Raw genomic sequence first — 24,716 nt, forward strand, 5'->3', positions numbered from 1 at the left:
GTTAAAAAGGTGCACCTATTCACTTTCACATCATAAACTGATGAGGTCTTTTTTCCTAAACAGTTCACGCTCTACCTACCACTTTGTTCTATAAATAGTACAAGTAAAAATTTGTTTCATGTTTTGACCAAAATGTTAAAAAGCACAAAATATCACCAAACAAAAAGCATACATTTGTTTAAAAGTCCAAGACAGTCTTACAGGTGACCCTCGCACATTGGCCAGACCTGAGTGATGTGGAGACCCTTGACTAAATAGCCTGGCTTCTCTAAAAGAAGCAGCAGACTGATTATGATGACTGAGGACAGACCTTTGAGGGGATGAAGGGCCACATCAGCTATCATTAAGATATTGCCTTATCAAATGGGATTATGGAATGTGTGTGTGTGCGTGAGTGTGTGTGAGTTTTTGTGTATATATGTGTGTGTGTGGCTCTAGCAGAATGGCCATAAAAGGTTTAGTTTCTCCGGGTCAGTGCTGTGGAGTGTCACACAGGAGGGCCTCGCCAAGGACAGGCCACCGCCCCCAGCTCTCTCACAATAGGATTTAAACAGCAGGTGCACCTTCTACTAATGCTCCCGCTCTATTTATTCAGTCCATTCATAACTATTAGTGAAATCCTTTCAACATTTTAAAGGAAATGCACCATTAGGGTTTAAAATTTTGTGTGACATTGACATTTCTAACTCGTATCTGTCACCTCATGCTTTTCTAAGTGGCCTTCTGCATTGAAGGTGCAATGTATGTCCATATGTCATGGCATAGCTGTAGCAGTTATGCACTTCAGAAATACATCAATAAACAGACAAAGTAAAAGTCTGGTAACACTAAAAACTACACTATTTACAGCCTCTGCCTTAAAGGTGCACAGCGGAACTTTACTGGTAGAGGGTTCACCAGCTGTATGTTATCTATGGAGGTGTTATTGCTTTGGGCTGGAATGTTCTACAACATTAAGTCAATAAACTGATGTCTCCATGGAGATTTCACCAGCTTAAGTTGTAGGTCAAATCTGTGAAGAGGCACCACTGTAAAAGTAAGAATGTTTTCAAAGTATTGTTTTTTTATTTTTCAATTAAAAATTTGAATAAATGCTATATATATGTTTAATGTTATACGGTGTAACATTCCAAGCAAAGCAGTAACATCACCATCACCATGGAGACAAGCCAGTGGCAGACCAGAAAAGTTATGCAGTACACCTTTAAAGCATGAAGAGAGGCTCAATTCATAAGGAACAAAGAGTTAATAAAGTATGATTCAGGCTTAATAACTACTTGAAGGGTTAGGGTTAGAGTTATGATTAAGGTTTTCATTAATTAAAGTTAAATTCTCCCCATATTTAATTGAATGATGAAGGTATTACTTAAGTACTACTAAGCCTAGATCATTCTTACTGAATCATTCTTACTAAACGTTTTCTTCAGCATGAATCATTCATTCTTTTATTAAGGCTACTAAAGGTGTAATCAAATTGCCTTATTGTTATTGTAAAATTTCACTTCCTTATGCTTTTTTCTGTACTTATTTATTATATAAATGTGCATTTTTATTTCTTCTATACTATTAACTTACTAACTATTTGCTAATTCATAAAACTGTTCATAAAACCTCCTTAGACTCTGTTTAAATGTTGTTCTCATGCTCCTTTTGGAAGCTTTAATTAAAGGCACAGGTGGGTGTTTTGGTATTTCCATAATTTACCCAGAGGAGCAGGTCTTTGGAAGAAAGTGGAGCTATAATTACCATAATAAAATTAGCATAACAGTGATAACACTCCCATTTCCCTCTCATAATTCCAGCATGCAGAATCAGCCAGCCATTCATCTATTTATGTGGCCAACGCAGCTCTGAGCCACCTCGAGACAAACACTCATTATGTTCCAATTAATGTCCTATTGTAATTCTGCTCTCCCGGGACACATGTGATACTCTTTGTTAACTCGTACTGAGAAATCCCTGCATTCATTACATCCCCTGTGTCTGAGGTATCACTGTGTTTCATTCTGTGTTCATTAACTACCTCATTAATATCCACATTAGTACACATCATACCACAACAGACGCGTCCCCTTGAGTCAGTGGTCAAAGGCAGATTACTGTGACTAATTTGCTTAAATAAAGTGAGAATGTAACCTTGGCCCCGCCCATGTCCTCCCTGCTCTAGTACAGTGTAATGAGGTCCACAGGCTCCTGAAACAGTCACAGTGGTGATGACAAATAGACAGCAGCAGATTATGAAATTTGCTTAAGTGTGTTAATGGGCTGATTGTGGGAGCCCGCAGGATTTCACCACGAGTTGATTGATTCGAGCTTGTGGCTTTTCTCCACGCCTGGAGAGCTCGGGGATTTGACGGGGTAAAGGCGCTCGCCAAGTCTGTTACACCGGAATTGATCTTAATTAGATCTGAAAGACCTGCCACAGCAGAATGGTCGCGGCGATTAAAATGAAAAACAGGAGAAATTACTGATCAAATTAATCATAATGTCGGGCTACAGCTGTAGGTCTGGTGTAATTTGCCACTCCAGTGAGTTACATCAGCCCAGGCAGCGAGGGGAGAGGCGGCACATACTGATCCGTGGCAGCGGGAGCTTAGGCCAGACTCTTATTCTGGTTGGGATGGCAGGACCCCCCCCTGACCCCGCTCCGCCACCCAGTGGAGCACTAGCACCCCCTCTGTGCTTTCCTAATAAAACTAAGATATTATGCAGCTGCAGCATTTGCATTACAGTATTTGTTTTTATATAGTCTCATGTTGAAACATAATGTTAACACTCCTGTCCCGTTACAGTAGCCTTAATGATCCTTATTTGGATGTGCTTGTTTTGTGGGCCACAGGCTTATCTTTTCAGCATCACCAAACTGTGCTATTTAACTGATATATGAACAGATAATAGATACTTAACCCATTATGTAAACCATAGATGTATAGAGCAAGAGATTTGGATCTTCTACTACAGGCTTTAACACTGCCCTTGCGCTGCCCTGTCCCCTCCTGTCATGTCCTCTCTAACTGCCCCTGACCTTGCTCAAGTGTCTGTCCGGCTGCTTTTGGGGCCCCTTTTGTCAGACCCCTGCTGTCTCTGTCTGTCCCTGTGTCCCATCTCAGGCTTCTCCTTGCTCCACACTGGGCCTGTCCACTCTCCCTCCGCTCACTCGGAGGGGTAATTACAGCCTAGGGGTCTACCTCCTATCCCAGAGCTCCACAATTTACCACCAAAGACATCTCTCTTGTTCCCCACTGCACCCCAACATCACAGGGGCCTCAGAGCCACAAGTGCTGCAATTACCTGCCTCTCCTCTATCCTGCTCCCTCTCTCTCCCCCTGCCTCACTCGCCCTCCCTTACCCTGGACTCCCTCACCATTCCTGGGCAATCAGCCTTCATTAGAAACCTCTGGTGAAAACCCATCGTCACCAAGGTCAGCGGCTGCCAACCACAACGGCCTTTCAGACAGACCCTCCCCCCTCTGTCCCACCACCTTCTCCAGTCCCATCTCTTGCTTTTGTCTCCAGCTGAGGCCCCTTCAGAGCCTCCGTGTCACGCTTTTCCGCTGCACTGCACTTTTACTTATGTCAGCCGCTGTTAAAGTCACCACTGTCCAATAGGCTCCAAACGTCTCTCTTTATGGGACATGGGTGTTTCTCCCATTATATTAACATGTGCATTGATTCATTGATTTTCCAGATCAGCTCCATGTCTGTTCAATTTAGTGTAACAGACCACCATCGTTCCACAAGGCATTAAATCAGAATTAAAATGACATGCTCAAATGCAGGGCTGATGGTTCAAAGAGGCTCGTCAAGGAAACTGAACGTGTTCGAGAAGATAAGGAGCCATTATCTACCACTGTGCCTCTTTCTGCCTCTGGAGCACCGAGGAAACAGTACAATGTTTGTATTTGATTATGTAAACAGAAATGTAGTGAATGTAAAAGTGGGCATTATATATATATATATATATATATATATATATATATATATATATATATAGCAACATAATATCAAAACTCTTGTTTTAGGAAATATGCAAAATCAAAATATCCAGTGTAGGAAAACTACAACATGATCTATAATAGCTGATGAGAAAGAGTAAAGAATATCTTAATGGTATTTCTGCCATTCAAAACTTTGCAAGCTTGTTTAAGCACATTTTTGCTTTATTGCACGATGTCATCTGTTATTGGGATAATAGACAAAATATTGAGATATTCATTTTTGTTGAAAACCTGTTGACACAAAACTAAAACACTGCACTGGTTCAAATTATAATTTCTAAAATTTGTATATTTTCAGAACATCTTGAATTGTTTATTGTATATAATAGAGATAAAATTTTAATTCAGTGTACTGTACTTAAGTTGAAAAAGACTCATATGTGGAATAGCAGACACAAGTGTGGTGCTGTGTAGTTTTAGCCTGAACAGACCGTCAGCTCCAGCAGCTCAGCCTCTTATTAATGCACAGGAGATCCGGCTCTTAAGAAGGCAGAAAATTGCCTTACATAACAAGCGCTCCACAATTTAGAAATACAAATGTGCACTGTTGACTGAAGCAGAAAATAAGACTGTTGCCCATCAACAGCAGCACATTTCATATGAATAATTATAAAGCATAGGGCTAGATGAGGAAAACAGCCTGACCATGACAGCTCTACTACTTTTATTTACTTCAAATGAGGGATTAGGCAGGGACCAAATCTACAGACTTAAGCACCACATATGAGGCACGAATTATAAACGTGCACCAACCCAAATTTCTCATTTTGTATAAGTGAATCATTTCAAACTCTGTCACCACTTTACTTTTAAACTGACACATTCCATCTGCTCTGCACTTACTTTTTGGCTCTTGTGGGTTTATTGGGTTTTGTGACCTTACCAAGTTTGTATTTCCTTAGCTGTTTGCAGTTGAGGTTGTTCTAAAGCTGGCCTTTTTATATTGGCGATGGGCAAAGGGCTCCCAGCTCGACACCCAACAGACGCACAGCTCGCTGCCCGGCCCACATGCACACTGGGGCCAACACGCATTAGTCGCCCACAGGGAGCCCTGGATGGAGCCCTGGATAGAGCAGGGCCAGGGCTCACCTAACAGTGGCTAAGGAATAGGGTTTCTTTAATTATGAGACAGGCCAGTGACACTGAGCCCCCTCCTCCGGCTGCAGCCTTCCAGACACTGCCTAAGTGCTCCGCTCCGCTGAGGAGGCCAGTCCCCCCGCGGGGCGCAATTCTGCTGCTGTAATTTCTGATGCCCATTAGTGACCGCAAACAGCGCACCGGGCTCACACGAGGAGTACAGGCGCACAGCAATGCCACGCTGGAAAAAGACCCTTTTAATGCAATGTTATTGCATTATGCCCTCCTCATAGACCAAGCCAAAAGTCCCATTTGCACTCCCTGAAGAATATTATCAGGAATTCTCCTCCTCAGTGACCAGAGGCCAAACCTGGTTTATATTTGTAATGTATATCTATAGCTACATGAATGCCAATGCCGTCAGACTACTCTGTTGGACTGTATAAAGGGCACATGTAACTCTGGGAGTCGGTGATTTTGTGCCCTTTTTCATTAGGCTTGGTAATGTTCAACTGATGGTTTTGCAAATGGACTCAACTAAAAGCCAGAACAGTGCATCTTCTTAAGTCCACTTCTTAAAGAGGAGCAGTATGGAAGTCAAAAGTCTGTAATCAATACAAATGTGGCTGTAAATGTCATCAATTCATCTCCCCACTTATGCTGATGTAACATGTTCTCACAATGTGTATGTTTGGGAGAAAAAGAGACAGTGAAGCGGAGAGTGGGCGAGGGAGGGGCAGGAGGCGGGTTTATCGATCAGGGCTGGCCACAGCGTAGCCACACAGCCCCTCTGCCGTGATTAATCTTAGGTCTTGGAGTTGGCCAATGACACATGACAGGCCTCCTCCTCAAACTCCTCCATTTCTCTTCATTACTGGCCGTATTTTTGGACACCGCGCTGGAGAGTAATCATTTACCTTTATTGTGTTTATAAAGCTGCAGCATGGATGACCCTTCCTATATTGAATTGAGGACATCAAAAGATCACTGGACATTGATTAGGAGGATATTAAAGTCATTCAAATGCTATATTTATATGTCAAACAACCGCAGAGTGAAAAGAGATGCTATTTGGCCCTGAACGAAAACAAATGGATCGTCGGTTCAGATGAAGTAAACCTCCAAAAATCGAGAAATTGCTTATTGAATATCCGCACTAATTGTCATACAAAGGCTAGGAAGATTAAGCACACAAATAATGTATTTATACCTGAACTTTATGACTTTAATAATTGGATTTTTTTCATTTTATCTTTGCAACAGAAAAAGTAGCCTGATATCCATGATAGAAGTAGATTTACTGCACTGTGGACTTTACGCTGCTGTGAACGCCAGAGCAGTATGGTACTGAAATAACTGCACCGAATATGTCACATCATGGCTGAAATGGTCAGCACTTTTCCCCTGGATACTTAATCATCAAGTAGTTTCAAATTTAATACATCTGGAAACAGCTAAATATTATAGATCATTTCTGTGGAGGAAAGAGGATTCTGGTGTAACTTATATTTTTACTCTGTGTTCTCTAACCAGAGGAAATTTAGTGCTGCAGTGATTGATGACAAAGAGCCCACTCTGAAGCTCCACAATTATCAACAAATGGGCCGGAGCAGATTTTATGTAATGATTAGAGCTGCTGTTAATTCCACATAAAGGGAATGAGTGTAGAGATTGACGGCCACTGTCCGGCACTCCATCATGCCTTTATCGGGAGTTTAAACGTTTTCACGACTCTTTCCCTCCTTCATTTGCATTTCGCCTCATTAGATATGGCCATTTCTACAAGATCCATTTCCTGGACTTAATGCATTTTATTTGATCAGGCGAACCTCCTCCGCTAACTAGCCGCAGTTTCATATGACATCACTCCATTAACGTCTGCACCTCCTCAACCTTCATTACTATCCCAGCTCTGTCTTAAGGAGAGGCACTGCAGCTTTTTCAGAGTTTTCAGGTGTGGGTCAATCAGCTCTCTTAATATACACTTAAACAAAGAAATCTAAACCAAAAGATAGCTCATGAATGTACAAACTTAAACTTGAGTTGTTTTCTCAAAATGCACTTCTATTTTTATTTTACTCAGTTTTTTGAGGATTTATCTCCCAAAACCAAACAGAATTTTTTCATATTACATCTGTATGTTAGAAAAAATAATCTAGTTTACTCAGTACTACATAGAAGGTCCAAAATGTCAAAATTGGAACAAATCTTGTGGTGCGAGATCTCACAAGACAAAATTATGCACACGTGATGATAATGATTTTGTGAGTGTATTGGACAAAACAGGTTATGTGTTGAAGTTACATCTCTTATAGTTCCAAAAAAGAAATAATGGAATAACAACAAAAATATAAAATAAAACTGATGAACTAGGTAAAAATTTGAAACAGAATCACACAATTCATATATCCAGAATTATGTTAAAATCTTGTCTTCTCTTATCTGGTCTTGTCGAAATTTTGTCTTATCCCATCCCTTCCTATTTTCATACAAATTAAAATTATCCAAAATGTGCAAAAAAAGAAAAGTTTCATATTGAGATCTACACATTTTAAGCTTTTTTCCCTATTCACCTGTAGTGACTCCCTGAATTCCAACACCCCACCATTCCAGACACACCCCTATTATATTTTGTCACATGTTCTCCGCTGCTTGTTCCATCTGTCTTTCTCTTCCTAATACTTTGCCTCCTCTGTGACACTTTGTGAGGCTTTATTTTTCACAGTGGCTGCAGCAGAGGCCCAGTGGTGAGCTGTAGCCTGCACTTTGAGGTCTCCCAGTGCAGAGGTCCAACCAGAGGTGTTTGGGACATCCTAATGGCATTTTGATGTACATGAGCTCTGGCGATGTGAAGAGAGCTTGTTGTTTTAGGAGTTTATGATTTTTTTGTATTGAAAAGAGGCGGGGAGTCAGCAGAGGAGTGTCAACAGAAGACTTGCAGTGTCCTGACAGACACAGAGCGTGTTGTCTCATGTCACAGCTGATTAGGTTCAGACCGGAGAGGGAGAAGAGCAGGGAGGAGACAGGGAGGTGGGCTCTACAAGTACATGATTCAAGTCAACCACTGCTTGTTCAAAATACATCTCTAATATAAATCAAGTTACATTGTTGGTGAACCTGCCCTTATAGATAGAATGAAAAATATTCTGCAGTGTTTTTGTGTGTGTGTGTTTTGTAGGTAGCTAATATGTTAAAGACGATGTACTTAAAGTTATTCCTCACTTATCTTAGCTTGCTGAGCATCCCTATTATTCACTGCAATGAGTTCATGAGTGCTTTATTTGCCATCATTGTGAAGCTAAAACTTGCATGCTAACTGTGCACTGCCTGATTCTTGTGGACAGTAAAACATTTTATAATAAGATGCAGACAATACATAGCAGACTTATTCTGACTCAAGGGCTGCTTATACAACATATCTGTACTGGGACAAGACAAATTTTGCTCAGATACATGGGGAAAATCCTTCTGCCTTGTAAAATATCTTGTAAATGAAAAAACTAACCTAACCTAAAACCTAAAACAGAAATTTCCACATTTTTAAATCTCTTCTAAAATCTCTTCTCTGCAGTGGTCAGATTTAAAAATAACATTTACAAATTCTATCCACGAGAAGTAAGTTTTACACTTAGCTGAAGTGGTACCCAAACAGATGTGCCTGCTTTGGTGTCTGCTCCACTTTGTATGCTCATCTTTTGTTTCTCTTTTCATATTCTTTTTGTTCTGCATCGTCCAGAAAAAGCAATTAGGTTCAAAACGGCCGCGCAGAAAAGACACTGTGGCTGGGTTTGTGTCAGACAGTTCTTTATATTCCTGGGGTCCGTGCACGCTTTGTGGGGACACTATTTTCCCCTCTATTTTGGAGATTACACGGGTTGCTGCACCAGGTGACCCTCGTGGTCCAGGAGGCCACAGACGGTCTGGAGCAGTTTAAACTCGCTCACCCTCATTCGCTTTGGACAAAGTTGCATTTGTAACAATTTGCTGGTATTTAGTTTGAATGGGTTGATCCTGGTGTATTCCTGAATGTTTAGCTGTGTTAACCTGAGATAGAACAGGGTCTTGTGTGCATTTCAATAGTTACTTTTGTATGTCTGGTGCACTATGTAACTTTTTTGGTGGAGAGCCTGCCACCTGTTTTCCATCTTATTTCTTTGCCTTGAATGTTTCACAGTATGGCATTAACTGAATTGAAAGATATTTTTGGTCAAAAAAAAAAAAAAAAAAAAAAAAAAAGAATAGTCAACGACAAGCAAGGCATGGATTCTACACCAGAAATATTACATTGTGCACCTTTATAATTTGGTGGAGTAATGTGCAGTAATAACTCCTTTGCCTCAAGATAAAAAGAAAAGCCAGTATAGCTAACAATCTAACAAATACATCAATCAGCAATGATGGATCAGAACAAAAATCATCACAATGCACAATAACTTCAGTAAACAAGCTTGCCTCTAACATGCCATAGTGAGGAGTAGATCAGTACCTTGGGGAGTTCTCAGTTGACCCTTTTATGGACAATGAGACAAATCAAATGTGTTGGTTAACATGCAGGCACAGCAAACTGGAAGATCACTGTTTATCTCCACAACACATGCAATCAGGAGAAGCGCTCGCCCAGGCCTGTCATTTGTGCCTCCCGCCGAGGTGTTGAGAGGAGTCACCGTGGCGGAAAATCACCTGTTTAGGCGGTGAACAGCCTTATTCCCGGCTCTGCTCTCTCCCCAGCCCATAATACTCAATGCTCCAATAAAGCGGCTTCTCTTTGCACCTAGTTTTAGCACAATAACATGGCATCTGTGAGGGCTATCATCAGAGAAAACATCATATTTCAAATGAATCACAGGATGGCACGCTGTGAGTGTGTGCTGTGTGAGCCCGAGCGGCTCATGTTATCGGTGCGGATGTGTAGTCTTTGTTTGGTTAAGTTTAGCTGTCTGTGGGGACTGTTTCTGTGGCCCTACAGAGCCATGTTTTAACCATGTTTATGCCACATCAACTTAAGAAACACTGTACACCTTTACACATTACACTTATGCCATATTTTCAACTGAATTTACAAAAGAACAACCTGAAGGTAGTTACGTATATATTTACAGTACCTACACTCAAATTAAATATTGTTGGCATTGCAAGTCTATAATAATAATGTTCAATATATTATAAGAAAAATAATAATGATTACAAATCCTATGAGCAATATTTTGATCTGTTTTCACCCTCCTGAATTCCTCTGTAGTTTGTTTTTCGTCTTTGTTCTGTAAAGGTTCAGCGTTGTAGGTTTCATGGTGGTGTTGCACAGGTTTTCAAAGGACATCCACTGGACATATAAAAGACAATCCTGCGATTATGGAGGAAAAACTGGATGACTTTCAGACGAGGAGAGGCAATATCAATCACGGCCAATTTGAGGCCACCAACATGAAATATGATTTCATAAGACAAATGCAGTGTCATTCTTAATGTGCTTAACCTTTACTGTCAATGAAAAAGTATTGATCGCTCAGTGGCATTTTTTCATCATTTGATTTGAGAAAGTGTAATAATATATGGTGGATGGGAGAGATAAAAGATGTATGGCAACTGAATGATCTCAGATGAACAAAACTGAATCCCCTGTAGACCATAGGCTGTGGAAAAGTTAGTTTGAGCACAACTCTTACAAAGCGTTTTACATACAGTGACTGTCATATTTGCTGCTGTGGAGAGCAGTCTGTTTACAAAGCATGTTTCTATGATTTCTCTATTCTGTTGAGTAATTGGGAGGTCTCCTATCTCTTGTTGGTCTTTGATCTACTTACTCAACCTAATAAGACTTTGCTCTGCTGCACAACTAAATCAGCAGTGCATTTTCAGCCTTCTAATAAGTTGTTAGCTTGATTTATATGGGTAATCCACAGTGTGCACAGCTCTTCAAGCTCTCTTTAGCATGAGCTCCTTTTTGCCGGCACAGGCCAGCCCAGATGAGTCCATTACAGCAGGACCAAGGATGGTTATTTGAACCCCTCTTTTTAAAAGTACAGTGTGCATATGACACAGGGAAAGTCTTAGTCGAAGCTTATTGAAGTAGTTGACGATACAGTGATGCATGGGCCTCTGCATGGCTCCATTGTACGTGCGGCACAGAGCCGGGTCATTGCCGCTGGTAGACAGCCTAGGCTGGGCCCGTGGGGAGCCCTGGGGCCAGAGGAAGCACTTAGAGTGGTAAAATGGCCACTTATTCACAGCCGCCCTCCCGTTCTCACTGCTCCTCCCCACCCCACTGCCTCCCACTGGGTCCAGAGCACAGACCTGTGGGAACTGTATGATGGACTGTTCAGCCCTCACCACTGGACTACACAGCCCTGGCACAGTTAGCCTCTCCTGGTCTTAGCGGCACAGAACAAAGTGTGGAGCCCTCACATGGAGCTGTTGTTGTCTACATTTGCATTTTGCTGTGTAAACTCATGTGTGCTTCTTAATGTCTCTGTGCAGCAGCTCAACCCTCTGGCCAGTCAGGCGGCAATGGCAGCAGCCGCAGCGATGGGCTCCATGGGCTCCATGGGCTCCCAGGTGTTTGGGAACACCCTGTCAAACCTACAAGGAGCCACGGGACAGCTGGTGACCAATGCACAAGGACAGGTGGGTGTCTCTCTCTGGAACAGGACCTAATTAAATATTACTGACCATGGTTTCCACAGTAACCAGCCTCTAACTCTCACACACTCCATCATAAACAATGGCCAATTGAGAGGGCAGTATAGTATTTGTGATAGATTTCCAGTGGTGGGACTTAAAGCTGTTTGTCTACAATGTAGAAAGAGTGCAACCATATATTAAGCTTTTTGGGACTAAACAAAGGCCTTGTTTCTCTTATCCGCATGCGGCTGTCGCAGTAAAACGCTGACCTTGTCATATTTACAGGGTGGCTGCAGAATTGTTCCATCAGTAGCCAGAGGCTTGAACGATGATGCTTGTCATTGTGGAGCCCTATCTAATGAATCATCTTATCGTAGGTGCACACAGCACATATTAAAGGAAAATTGTGTGGACAATGTGCCCTTTCATGCCACTCTCTGTTATATACCTTAACCCCAGTTTCATCTTTAACACACAGACAGTCCACAGAACACAAATAGTAAAGAATACACACTAATACAATAGAGTGCACTATCACATATGTAGTATGGACTAGACAAGTGCTTGGTGGGTGTTCACTTCCAATAACAGCAGTGGGGCTTGTAGGTAAATGTAGTAGAGCCTTGATGCTAAATGCTCCTAATGATACAGTATGGCCTCCCCTGGCCCGTGCTGCCTGCAGCATGGGGACAGATCACTGTGGTGTGGACTTGATGGTTGCTCTGTGCTTTTGTTGTGTCTTGGCGGCTGACACTCCCTGACATAATCAGGTCACAGAGATGGTCAAAGCCCTGGGCTACAGCCTTTGCTCCCCATCTCATTATTCCTCAGCATTATTCAGGGGAAACATGCCCTCCTCTTTCAGAGGGTCCTACCCCCGCCCCTCCCTCTGCAGACTACATTATACAGGCTATTACTAAGGCTCAAACAAGGCCGCAGGTTCAGTAGGCACAGGCCTCCACTGTAAATCAGTGTCAAAACTCTGCTGCCTTTTGTTTTATGATTTTTATTCTCTTTAATTATAATGCAGCTGGCTATCTCTATCACCAATGCTGTGCAGGATTAAAAGTCACCTTTCCTTAAAGTTAAAATGTGATACACTGTGTTTAACCTCCTAATTTCCTCTACTGTTCTCCTCAAAGACCCTCTCATAAGTGAGAGCTCTGGGACCTTGAGAAGTGCCAGCTTTGATGGACATCAGGAGCTCAATATGTTTTTAAACCTTAATGATATTGGCCCCAGCCTTTTTATTCTCCAAGGAGAATCAATGAGGCCCCTTTATCCACACGACTGCTACAACAGTGATTAAAGTTGTGGATGAAAGCAGAATATTGTTCAGTCATTCTCCCTCTGCAGTTTTTTACTGTTTTTGTTAAGGCCACTGTTGGTAACTCTTTTCTAAATTTCTTTTAAGTTGGACACCAAACTGGGCTTGAAAGGGGGTCATTACCGGCTGTTCCGTGAAATGCTCTGGATTTCCTGAAAGATGTAGATGCTCTGGAGATGATTTGTACCTGCACAGATCCCACGTGTGCCGTCTCTGGGGCATCGGGCCGTGTCTGCTAACCCCCTGGGCTCTGTGTTTGTGGCGGCAGGCCATCTATCCACTTTACACACCAACTTCTCATAAGGAAAAGTCTCCAGGGGCTGGCTTAATGCAGACTACTGTAGGCAAAGTAAGGCAAGGTAATGTACGGGACTGTGCAGATACAAATGATACTCAAACAAATAGAAGCACAGTCCAAGCCAAGCTATTGCTATTGCAGCCTCAAGCCTAAATATGTCAAATTAAATGTGTCATTTACAAAATTAACTACTGTTCGTGGACAGACCCTGGATAGATTGTCTTAAAAGCAATCTGCATTCTCTTAATGAAACATGTTTCAAAAATTTGACCGTTTACAAAATTTGATCTTCCAAATAAACCAACTTTGTTAACCTTTAACATACTTAAAATAGTGCCATAAAGAACGATACATTTTACTGTTTTCATTTAGAAGTTGCCACGTAGTGTGTGATATGTTTTGGACTATACACGTTTGCCTCCCAGGCAGGGTCCCTCCAGGGTCCACACATACTTCCACAGTGATGGAGAGAAAACAGGCGCAGATATGGTCCGGCGACCATGGCTAAAGACATAGATTGGCACAGGCTGAAGGGATGAGATGACATTTCTGGAAAAACAAGTACGGCATAATCGTAATGAGTTCTGCTGCGTGAAGGAAGAAGCACATGTTATGGAGGGAGGTTAACTTAGTGAGAGGGCATAGGCTCAAAGAAAAAAAAAAAAGTACATATTGTTGTTGCTTTGTAAATTGCCTAAACATCACTACACAATATCAATACTTGTGGTACTAATTCCTTTGTCTGTATAAGATTTTCTGAACCAAAGTTTGCACTACAGTGGAACTATGAAACATGTTGCGGGAGAAATGTAGCTGGAGAGCCCATTGCATCATGGGACAGAGATGAGAGGGGAGCTGTCAGTTGCCTGCTCCTTTATTATGCTTATAGAACAACCACTTAGTCCAATGATGATGAATAATTGAGCGGAACAAGTTCCCTGCCACTGTGGCATGCAAAGCGCGATGTGCAGGGCTCTGGAGACACAGGCGTCAGACAGGGCAATAAAATATGCTAAGTGGCAGGAGCAGTACAGCCGCGCCGAGAGGGAGATAAATTATCTCGTCCCTAATGCGAAGCAACGTAGGCAAATGAGCCGTAGCACGGATGAATTACAGAGCACCGGCCCACCTTTCCCTCACTGATCCCTCCCTATTATGTCAAGAGGAGCAGAGGGGAGGGAGAGAGACTTGTTTGTAAGTAATTTGATTTCATAATTGGGTCCAAGTGTAGAGATTGTGACTGCAGCATAAAGACAGATATTCAAAGGCAGTCAAAGAGCAATTTTCTCAGAGTAGCCTTTGGCTTGCTGCTAAAGCAGAGAATTTAGAAGAATGGGCGTGCTCTGCGTGCAGCGCTCTGTGGTGTAATGAGGCTTGGTAGAGGCACACTGTCAGCAGGGGGTGGGAGAGGAGCCCAGGACCAGTCCCCAGATGACATTAACCTTCATCATGGTGAAGAGGCGCTAAGTCCCCCCTAAAGCGCCACTCTTGGCCACACTCTGGCTGCTCTGAGAGCTAAAACGCTGCAGTGACACTCTGCCGCCCCCTTTGATCTGCCCTTCCTGATTACAGCCACAGAGGAGAGGAGCCAGGCGGAGGGGCAGTAGGCCTCGAGTACCCCTGGGACCCTCACACTTGTTAGAGACCAGGCCTGTCTCACTCTCTGATGCTCCCTTTTCTCCACTTATTGTTTCTTTTTGTGCTCCTTCTTCCCACTTGGTCCTTTCTGGCTGTGTGAGGGTGAAATGGGGGTCTCACTCGGCCTCCCAGAGACAGACAAAGACACTTAGGCACACTCTCACACACTCACACTGGGCTGTGATGGATAATACAGTCAGTGGTGTGCACCATCACACACACAGGTATTCAGTGCTGACCTTTGCAGTGTGCTCCCAGCAGTCTGCACTGGCTCCACTGGCTCCAGCCTCAGACCACCACAGTGACAGATCATCACCAGACACTTGTGCATCTTTGTGTCTCTAAATCACACAGACTGCTTCACTGGCAATTGTTCTGATGAACTATTTACCACTTAAACCAAATTAAAAACATGCACTACTATCATGGATCAGTGGCAGATGCACCACTCACTTAAATACCTGCACATCTTTAATATTCTTACATTTTTTCTAGCCTACCTTGCTCTGGTGTCTATGCAGGCCGGATTCAAGATATTTGACTATAGTTCCCTAAATGGCCACTAGCAGACATGGTAGCACAGTGGTTCTTATAATAGATCTAGGCTTGTGGTTTGTTTCTGATCACTCCGAGTAACCTCAGAAAAAGGCTCACAGCGGCAGGGATCATTAAGACTGATACCTCCAGTAGCGCTCACCTCCTCTGTTCTCTGCGCCTTTTAAAACCGCCCAGCTGATTTTGTCTCTTTTCTACCCCCTTTGTAGATAATTGGAACAATCCCACTGATTCCCAACTCTGCAGGGCCCTCCAGCCAATCAGGGGGTGGCAACCCAGCACTGCAGGTTCAGCCAATTACACCTCAGCTTCTGACCAACGCTCAAGGCCAGATCATCGCCACGGTGATCGGCAATCAGATCCTGCCTGTCATCAACACCCAGGGAATCACGCTGTCACCAATCAAGCCCGGACAGCAGGTACTGTACACTGATGTCCACACCAGCACACACTAGCTCTAAACACATGACCTAATGAACTCCACTCTAACTGTTGAATGAGCAGCACCTAGTGGACTCTTTATTCACAAGAGGCACGTCACACTTGTGTAGATTTTCCCATTTGACATTTATAACACTCATTTGCATCATTCCTTTCACAAAATGGTTTCTTTTAGCTCAATTGTTCCCCATGTGAGTGTCTGGGAGGCACTTGTCAGCCAACATTTCAGGCACAGACTCAAAGAGGTTGCTGCTGCGCCCCTGTAGAGCCCAAAACAACACTTTTCATCACTTCTTAAACTCAGACACTTCTCCCCTTCTCCGCACGCCCCTGCCCCTCTCCCTCCTCAATCACGCCTTAGGTACATCCGTCCTTCCTGACCTCCACCACAAGTATTTTGTTTGGTTATAAAGGATACAGCGGAGTAGGTCATTTTCTACAAACAGTTTAGGCTTCTCTGCATTTGTGTTTATGGGCTTGGCACTAGATGCATGTACGATGAAAACATTATTGACTGGATAATGGTGATGTCAGGGAGAATTATAGGGTAAAAGTTCACAATGAAGGCCCATACAGTGCGGTACGGATGAACTCGCCCAAGATGGACACCTAATTGCTGCCCTGCGAAACACCAGATCATCCTCTTGAATGAATTAATGCATTTGTAATACTGTTTATGCTTTTGTCTCCACTTCAAAGCCCCCGTGTACGGCGCGGTTCCACAGGCATAATTTACGGTTGTCAGAGTGTGCAGTGTAGAATATTTCCAGTGAAGCTAAATAATTCTCGGAGCCTGTCAACTGCGCTGACAGTGTGCGCATCGCAGTTGACACCCCCCCACCATCCAAACAAACACATGCCACCCAGAAAATAATTAATAGCAAAAGGAGGGGAAGGGAGACGAACCGCCCTAGCTCCGCCGACAGCTTTAAAAGTGTAGAGACGCACCATCTTGATCTTGTAAAAGCATTTCAAATGTGCATAAAACATGAAAATACATTGTCTTTCCTCCGCCCTCACGGTTAGTGGATTGTGAGTGAGGTGTGATACATATACTGCTGTGTCCACATGTTTTTATTCCCGTTTCAGGCTGTCATTATTAGCTGTGGTGGGGAGTGACGAGTCTTAATTGTCATGCGCTTTAACATTTCATGACTGAGAGACAGGGAGCCCAGCTAAACTCCCTATCTCCCGCTCACTGTTAGTCTATTAGGCTGGCACTATATTCTGCTGTCAATCCTCACACTGCAGCCGTTAATTAACATGTATTATCTGTGCAATCTCATTATAGCCCCTGGTTAAGCATCTAATTTAATAGCTCTTGATTGTTGATTAGATTTAACGACCGCTGGGCCACAATTAAACTAAATGGCGATGTGAGGAGGGAGTAGCGTCATTTACTGTGTCTGTAATGTCCGGTGGTTTGTCTTTGTGCCCAGTTGCCCCAGGCTCCGCAGGGTCAGCCGGGCCCCGTGACTTCGCAGCCCAGCTTGATGCACATGCACAGACAGAGCCCCCTCCACCAGGCCTCCTCTTCCTCCTCCACCTCCTCCTCCGCCTCCTCGGCTCTCAGCGTGGGACAGCTGGTCAGCAGTAAGTGAACACAACATGGCCACAGATACACAGAGCAGAGAGCAGGCGGGTGCTGGGATGAGCGCTCCCTCATGCCGCTCTGGTTTACTGTGAAGATATTTGGCATTTGCAAAAGACACTAGAGGTGTTTTGATTTTGCTAGCCGATAACTATCAAAGGTTTTAGAGATAACAGCCAAAATGGAAATATGCCTAATTTATATCATCTACTTCCTCAGGGGTAGTAGTAGTCTTTTGATATACAGATTTTTGAACACCCAATGAGTCCAGTAGTGAGAGTTATTAAGATGATAGCAGTGAAAAAAGTTTCTGTTAGCTTTCTATGTGTTTACCTGAGTTTAAGCAACGTCACATTCAATGCAATATTATCAATATTATCAGTTATTAACAATGCAGTATTTTTCAGAGCACAAGGGGACAATCTGTTTCATAGCTACACATAATTAATCAATAATACATGTGGCAAGTACATATATTATTATTTGAGCAAGTTTTTAGTACTACAAACTTGAAGTACAGTTTAAAAAAAAGTATTTTTATTAATTCCTTCCCAATGACAAGCCAATTGTTAATCGTTATATATGAAGATTGGCCATGAACAGCTGAGATTAAATTTCATGCTGTTGACCCTAGCTTCTTTCCCTGATCTCTCCCACATTCACTCGTGGTCCTGACCATCCATTCTTCTCTTTATTAGCTGATCCAATGTGGCATGTGCTCTATGTAATGAACATAAGCTTCATTCATTGGACAGTCTGGACATTGGCAGGCCCATATAAATCACTGGGCTGCCGCCTGTCAGCATACAGCCTCAGTCTTTAAAAAAATGTTTTATTCTGATAAATTTCATTTGTCACAGTCGATTCCCCTAAACTCACATAAACTCATTTTAAAGGCAGCTCTGAAGCCACAGAATTTAATCAAAAACACAAGTCGCAATTGATCAACTTGTTGTATACGTTGTGTTTAGTCCATGTTTACTTGTAGCTGGGAAAAATCTCTCATAAACTGTTTTTGGCCTGCACAGAATCATCGGCGTAAATAGAATTAGTGCTATATGCTGAGTACGGGTGCATATCGCTTCCTCTCAGTTTCACTTACTGCATACATACGCCAAGTCCAATCCCCTGACAGAGAGACAAGATGAAATGTCGCTGTCAGCCACAGACAAACAGCACAAACCTATTAAAACGCACAATGTCCCTTACTGGTATTTACAGTAATCAGATGGAAAATGTCAATCCGAGGGGAGCGTGGCAGTTTACACTTATTCTATTGTATTGGATTTATATCTGCAGAAAGTTTGGCCAAGCGTAAATCCTGTTTTAAAGTGACACTGTCCTTCACTTAAATTACAACCCACAGCAAGGACTTTATGCCGGTAAAAGTGTCTCAGAAAAGTTTCATGTAACTCGGGTGTCCTCTTGTTTATTGAGATGTGATAATGTCTTTGTATAAAAAATACAATCTAATCTTTTATCCAAAATAAGTGCATTTAGGTTATGGTTGAAACATTAGGGTTAGGGACAGACGTTTTGAAATGCTAGTCCAAATTTGTTTTAACAGAAGGTGCCATGTCACTGGCTTGCCTAAGAAAAGCCAGTTATAAACAAGTTCCAGACAGATGAATTGTGTGCACTCAGGCATCATCACATAGATAACAGGCTGTAATTTGAGTATTGCAAATTGGCTGTTTAATTTACTGTGCTTACAGGCTGATTGAGAGTGATTAGCATGTTAAGGCTATTATAGGTGTGCATTTTTAACTGGCCCGTATAGTTAGGTTGTTGTAAAAGTGTTGTTATTCATTATTGAAAAGTACCTTGGACAGGATTAAATCAGATGCAGAGACAGTCCCAGATGGGCGCAGACACAGTGTGGTCCAGCGGACAGCATTAGCAGAGGGACCCTCTAAGTAAACACAGTCCTCTGGGAGTGATGAAGTGATGCTCATCAGTGTGGAGCTGATGTGCTGCTCCCTCCCATTTACTGTGGCCCGGTCACAGCGTTCACACGTCCGGCCCGCTGCATACGCTACACATCACTTATGAGCTGCAAGGAGATGGCAGCCCATAGATTTCTGCTTAAATACGCTTGGAGGATTCCTTTAATAATTCATTGATAATGACCAAGATGAATAATTCAGAGGCACAAACTTTGCTTTAGTAAGCAGGATGCCAGGGCACCTGACATTGATGTACAATGTGAAATCACTTTTTATTAGCCGAGAAATTCTTCAAAATGCTGCTATTTGTCAGATGTGTGGATTCACAAACAGAGCTGCTTTTGTGTGTCCTGTTCTGTGGCTAAGTCTGCAGCACATTCAGAGTGAAATGGAAGTGCTGGCTTTGGGTCACATATTTGAAATAATGTCTTTTAATGTTTACATGCTTTATATATGTGTATTAACGCAGAGGAGGTCAGAAGGCAGTATACAAGAGGCAGGCTCCCTCTCTTTACCAGTGGCATTAACCAGTCCTGTGTGTGCTTTTGTATCAGAGATTACAGATCCTCTCTGGCTCCTCAGAAACATGGCATTCCTCTATTCACTCCTCGGCTGAATTTATTCTTCAAAGCGCCGCGCAAATATATGGAGTTGACCGCGGGAGGGCACTTTGGGATAATAAGTTGTGACCGCGGCTCGAGCTGTTAGCTGAGAGCAGTTTGAAGATGATCATGAGCATACAGCCGTGCGTCAGGGTGCTTTTCTCTGTGCTAAATGCAGCTGTACTCTGGGAGCATGGGGCTAATGAAGTAAGACGTGTGTGTTTGGTGTTGCAGACCCACAGACCGCCCCCAGTGAGGTGGACGGGGTCAACCTGGAGGAGATCCGAGAGTTCGCCAAAGCATTCAAGATCCGCCGCCTGTCACTAGGGCTGACGCAGACGCAGGTGGGCCAGGCTCTGAGTGCCGCAGAGGGGCCCGCCTACAGCCAGTCCGCCATATGCAGGTAAGCTCCAGACCTTAAAGCACACGTTTTACAAGTGCATATGACAGGTTTTCATGTATTTATAATTGTTAGTTCATTTGAGGGGAACCTGTGATGACTATTTACGATAGTTTTACATTAGTGAAGAGGCAGAGCTGAGTTCTAAACAGGAACTGACCAAATGTCTCAGAGACACACAATTCAATTCAAAGTGCATGGACAATTTATGCACAAGGAACACATTTAAACATTGTTTAAAAAAATAAAGGCGTCATATATTTTATTAGTTCAATTTAACCCCTTATGGAATTACTGTAATCTGTTGTCAATCTCATGCTATTAAATTTCAATATTTAATAAAAATCTAATGTTAACAAATTTTACCACAATTGACAAACTAGGAAAACCTAGCAAGATCTAGTACCATCTTAAAAATTATTTGGTTAATCTTGTTTTGTTTTTGTGTAATGAGCAGTCTAACCTGTCATATGCACTTATATGGTGATTTGTCCTGTTTCTGTCAAAGAGAACCACATTCAGTGAACAGTCTGGTGCATATTCTTAACAGTTTTATAAAATCAACATCATTAAATCATTTAAGTGTCCATAAAGAAGAAATAATGATCTTCAAAACCACAGCATAAGTGCTTTTCCAAATGTGATAGTGTTAACTTAAATCAATTTACCTATACGTAAGTACTACTGTGGTATGTTGTTACTCTCCTTTCTTAAACAACAATGTATCCATGTATTCACTGGGTTAGGTTTATTTTCACTGGTAGTCCCTGGTCCAGATGTGTAGCCACCCAAAAAAATGTCACAAGTGCACACTTGGGCCCCCTGGCTCACTGGATAGTTAATCCACATTTTACTTTAGTGTTTCGCCAGTTCCTAGATGTCTGGACTTAAATACATAAAAGATGCAGAGAGGTTTGCAACTGCCCTGATGGTGCCCTGGTGGTGGTGATGATGATTTTCTATGTGTGATAAAAGTATTAAATAAGTTGGACCATTTATTTCAACCTGCTTAAAAGAAACCATAATATAACATATATTTATCACTGAAGTGATATCAAACCTCCTCTTCTCCCCCTAATTCACTTGCTGATAAAAAAAAAAAAAAAAGTTGATTAAAATGCATAGTGCATATTTCCTATTTATTTAACAGATAATTTTATGTACATTATTTTATTACGTGATCAAAACATTTACTCTAATTGATAAACACGGTCTTAAATAAAGCGAGGCCTCCGTGTCTCCCTGTGCTCATTGCCTCTTCCCTCTCTCATTGGACATGACAGCCGCCTGTTACTTATGCAAAATACATACACGAGTATTACATGAAGCACTTAAAGCATTTAATAATTACTAAGGCTGGCTGCGCCTGAGCCTGAGAACGCTCACAGAGATGATCTGCTAATAAGATTCACATGTTTTATGACAGCCGCGAGGACAGTTTAGCCCTAAATGGAGCATTATATATTCATGAGATAATCAGACAATCAGCATTTTATCCTTCCTGTTTTTCCACTTGAATAACACTTCACTTAAAGACGCCAAATAAGACAAATGTACCCTTCGGATCAGAACTAGTGACCCATATCATGTCCCAGTGCTTCATTCTCTACATCTGCTCAATGTGTAAGTGCATAAGAGATGTAGGCCCATTCTGAATAATACCATGGCAAATGTACTGACTGAAAGATGTTATACTTTGTTGTTTCTTAAAGTACATTTGGTTAGTTTTAAATTAGATATGAATTTGCACTGAATTAATAATTGAAATGAGAAAATGATTCTAAACGAATAAACCATGTACCAAATGGAGCTTCACACTGAATCAAATAATTCAATATTTTAAAATAATTTTTAAAATAATGTTTATAATTCATTCTTGTAATATAATACATTACATGGTGGTATTTGCATTCATTCACATATTGGTCTGGACGGCAGGCATGGTTATAATTCGTACTACATGTTATACATTACGTTGTAGTCGTGGAACTTGTCACTTTCCTAATACAGTATAAATGATTACTTTCATTTGTGAATGAACTAAAAGGACCTGGTGAATATTTCTTTCACATATAGTTAATCCCCCATACAGAAATATTGACACCCTCTCTCCAGCAAAATGTCCAACCTAAACAACAACTGTATAGGTTGTATAGATAACAGTTATTATTCATTTCCTGAATTCAGTCTCACATTAAACTCTACCTTTAAATTTTACCTTTAAGAACAGTTTAGGCCTGGTTGCTTTAGTTAAACTTTTCAGTCAAATTCTTGCTTTTAATTTTAACCCTAATGTGTATATGAAATGTACTGACGACCTGCACTGCTTATGTGACAGTGCCGCCAGTCTCTTAAAAATTTCATCACATCAACATCAAGTAGCGGATAAAATGTGAAGCTGCGCAGGCCCCAAACTGCCTACTACTACTAATGCTTCAAATCTCCAAATCACACATGAAATATTTAAAAGCAGGCATAATTCAAATATTTATAACCAACATTAAAAGCCATTAGCTTCAAAAATAAACACTGGGCTGCTTGTTAGAGGAGACTTTTTTTTTTTGTATGACATAGGACATGACATGGTGATGGTTTAAGTAGGGAGAACTCACATGTTTGGGTTTAGTGAACATCATCATAGATGTGGTAGACTTTGGGGACAGTGGCTCCAGGGGCCAGTCCCAGCACAGACAGGGAACAAGCACTGACAGATGTCTCGATCACGTCTCCTCTCATTGCTCACTATGGGTCCACTTGAGACACTACATTAGATTAGCAAACAGGCTGGGCCAATGTTAGGTACATGTAAGGCAGTGTGGGCAATTCAATTGTTAGGAGTTAGTTAGGAGTAATGGATTCAAATAACGGACAGTTGTGTGTTCATTTAACAGGTATTAAGTCTGATGTGACAGAGAACCAGTGCTGATGAAAGTGCAAACATAGGCCACTAAATGTTATACAAAGATCTGCAATTTGACATTAAATAGTGTAACATTACAGTACTATTTTGAGGTTTATACTAGATATACTATACATTTGTGTTTAAATTTGAATTTATTTTTAAAATGTTTAACAACTATGGTTTCAAACTGAGCAACACTGTAGGTTTTTGGTTTTACTTTTAGAAATAGGCCAGTATCTTGGATATTTTCACTTTTTTGCATATCTACGCTAAAGTTCCAGCAGGGCCAATATTTGGGCTTGCCATCTGTCTAAAGTACATACTTTATTTAATAATTGACTTTTTATTTGAACATTCTACTGTGAAAAGGGCACTACACAAAGTGTCACAGTACATACTGTCTAAATGTATTATCACTCAATTAGAAAATTATTAAAATGAATATACCGGCCTCAAAAGTTTATTGGTCATTGCAAAAAAATCAACACCTCAAAACTCCAAATGGAAAAAAATTCACTATAGATAATGTTGACACATTCGGCCTCATTTTAAATGTTCACTCCCCTTTAAAATCACAGTTTGTGATATTTGATAAAATTGAATGATTTTCGTGCTGGTAAACCCAAATCCATTACTGCGGCACACCTCACATCCTTGACATGTGTGTTTGGCATTGACCACTGACGCCTACAAACTATTAAAAACACACTTCTGACCATTGACCCTCCCGTGATCCTCCGTCCCTATCCACACAAGCACTATGTGAGGATTTGCCCTGTGCAACAAAGTGCTTTTAAAATGTTTTCACTATGCCAGATGTCATGGAGAAACAGTTCCAAAATGGGAAAGTGCAGAGGTTTATCACAGCTGCTTTCATACTCTGATATGATCCCAAAATTAGCTACTAAAAGGTACACACAAGTTTCATTCTTTTTCTTTCAGTATTTGTAACTTCACTTATCGTTTAGAGTAGAGGTCCATATGTTTTGAAGAGCTGATTCACCGATATTCAAGATAGATTTTGATCATTTCCATCAAATCGTTACATGAAAGTACTACAAAATTCTAAAACTTACAAAAAATGATCTGCATTAGACAAGTATGAGAAAAAAATCTATCTGGGCATGATTTCAAGTGTCAACTACAGTCCTGTTTGATGATATTGGTCGACCTATATGACCCTACGTGCATGTCAAACTAGATTACTTTGAATGACTATTTAAGAGTATAACTTGTGTGCATGAGGATGGTCTCTGGGTTATAGCGGGCCTGGAGGAGCATGCAAGCCTAAAATGGAGCCCACGTAAACAGGCTCCTCCTGAG

General features: G+C 41.7%; 1 protein-coding gene across 2 annotated transcripts in view; it reads left to right on the top strand.

Moving 5' to 3' along the window:
- Positions 1 to 24,716, top strand: part of pou6f2 (POU class 6 homeobox 2) — a 66,731-nt gene that overhangs the window by 38,205 nt on the left and 3,810 nt on the right. For both annotated transcript variants that reach the window (XM_055150715.1, XM_055150716.1), the window contains exons 9-12: positions 11,550 to 11,696; positions 15,721 to 15,930; positions 17,392 to 17,545; positions 20,326 to 20,494. In XM_055150715.1, coding sequence (XP_055006690.1) covers positions 11,550 to 11,696; positions 15,721 to 15,930; positions 17,392 to 17,545; positions 20,326 to 20,494 — 680 coding nt within the window. The remainder of the gene's footprint in view (positions 1 to 11,549; positions 11,697 to 15,720; positions 15,931 to 17,391; positions 17,546 to 20,325; positions 20,495 to 24,716) is intronic.

The sequence above is a fragment of the Boleophthalmus pectinirostris genome, unplaced genomic scaffold (genome assembly GCF_026225935.1).
Source record: "Boleophthalmus pectinirostris isolate CB_2022bp ecotype Guang Dong unplaced genomic scaffold, ASM2622593v1 HiC_scaffold_15, whole genome shotgun sequence".
Classification (NCBI taxonomy): domain Eukaryota; kingdom Metazoa; phylum Chordata; class Actinopteri; order Gobiiformes; family Gobiidae; genus Boleophthalmus; species Boleophthalmus pectinirostris.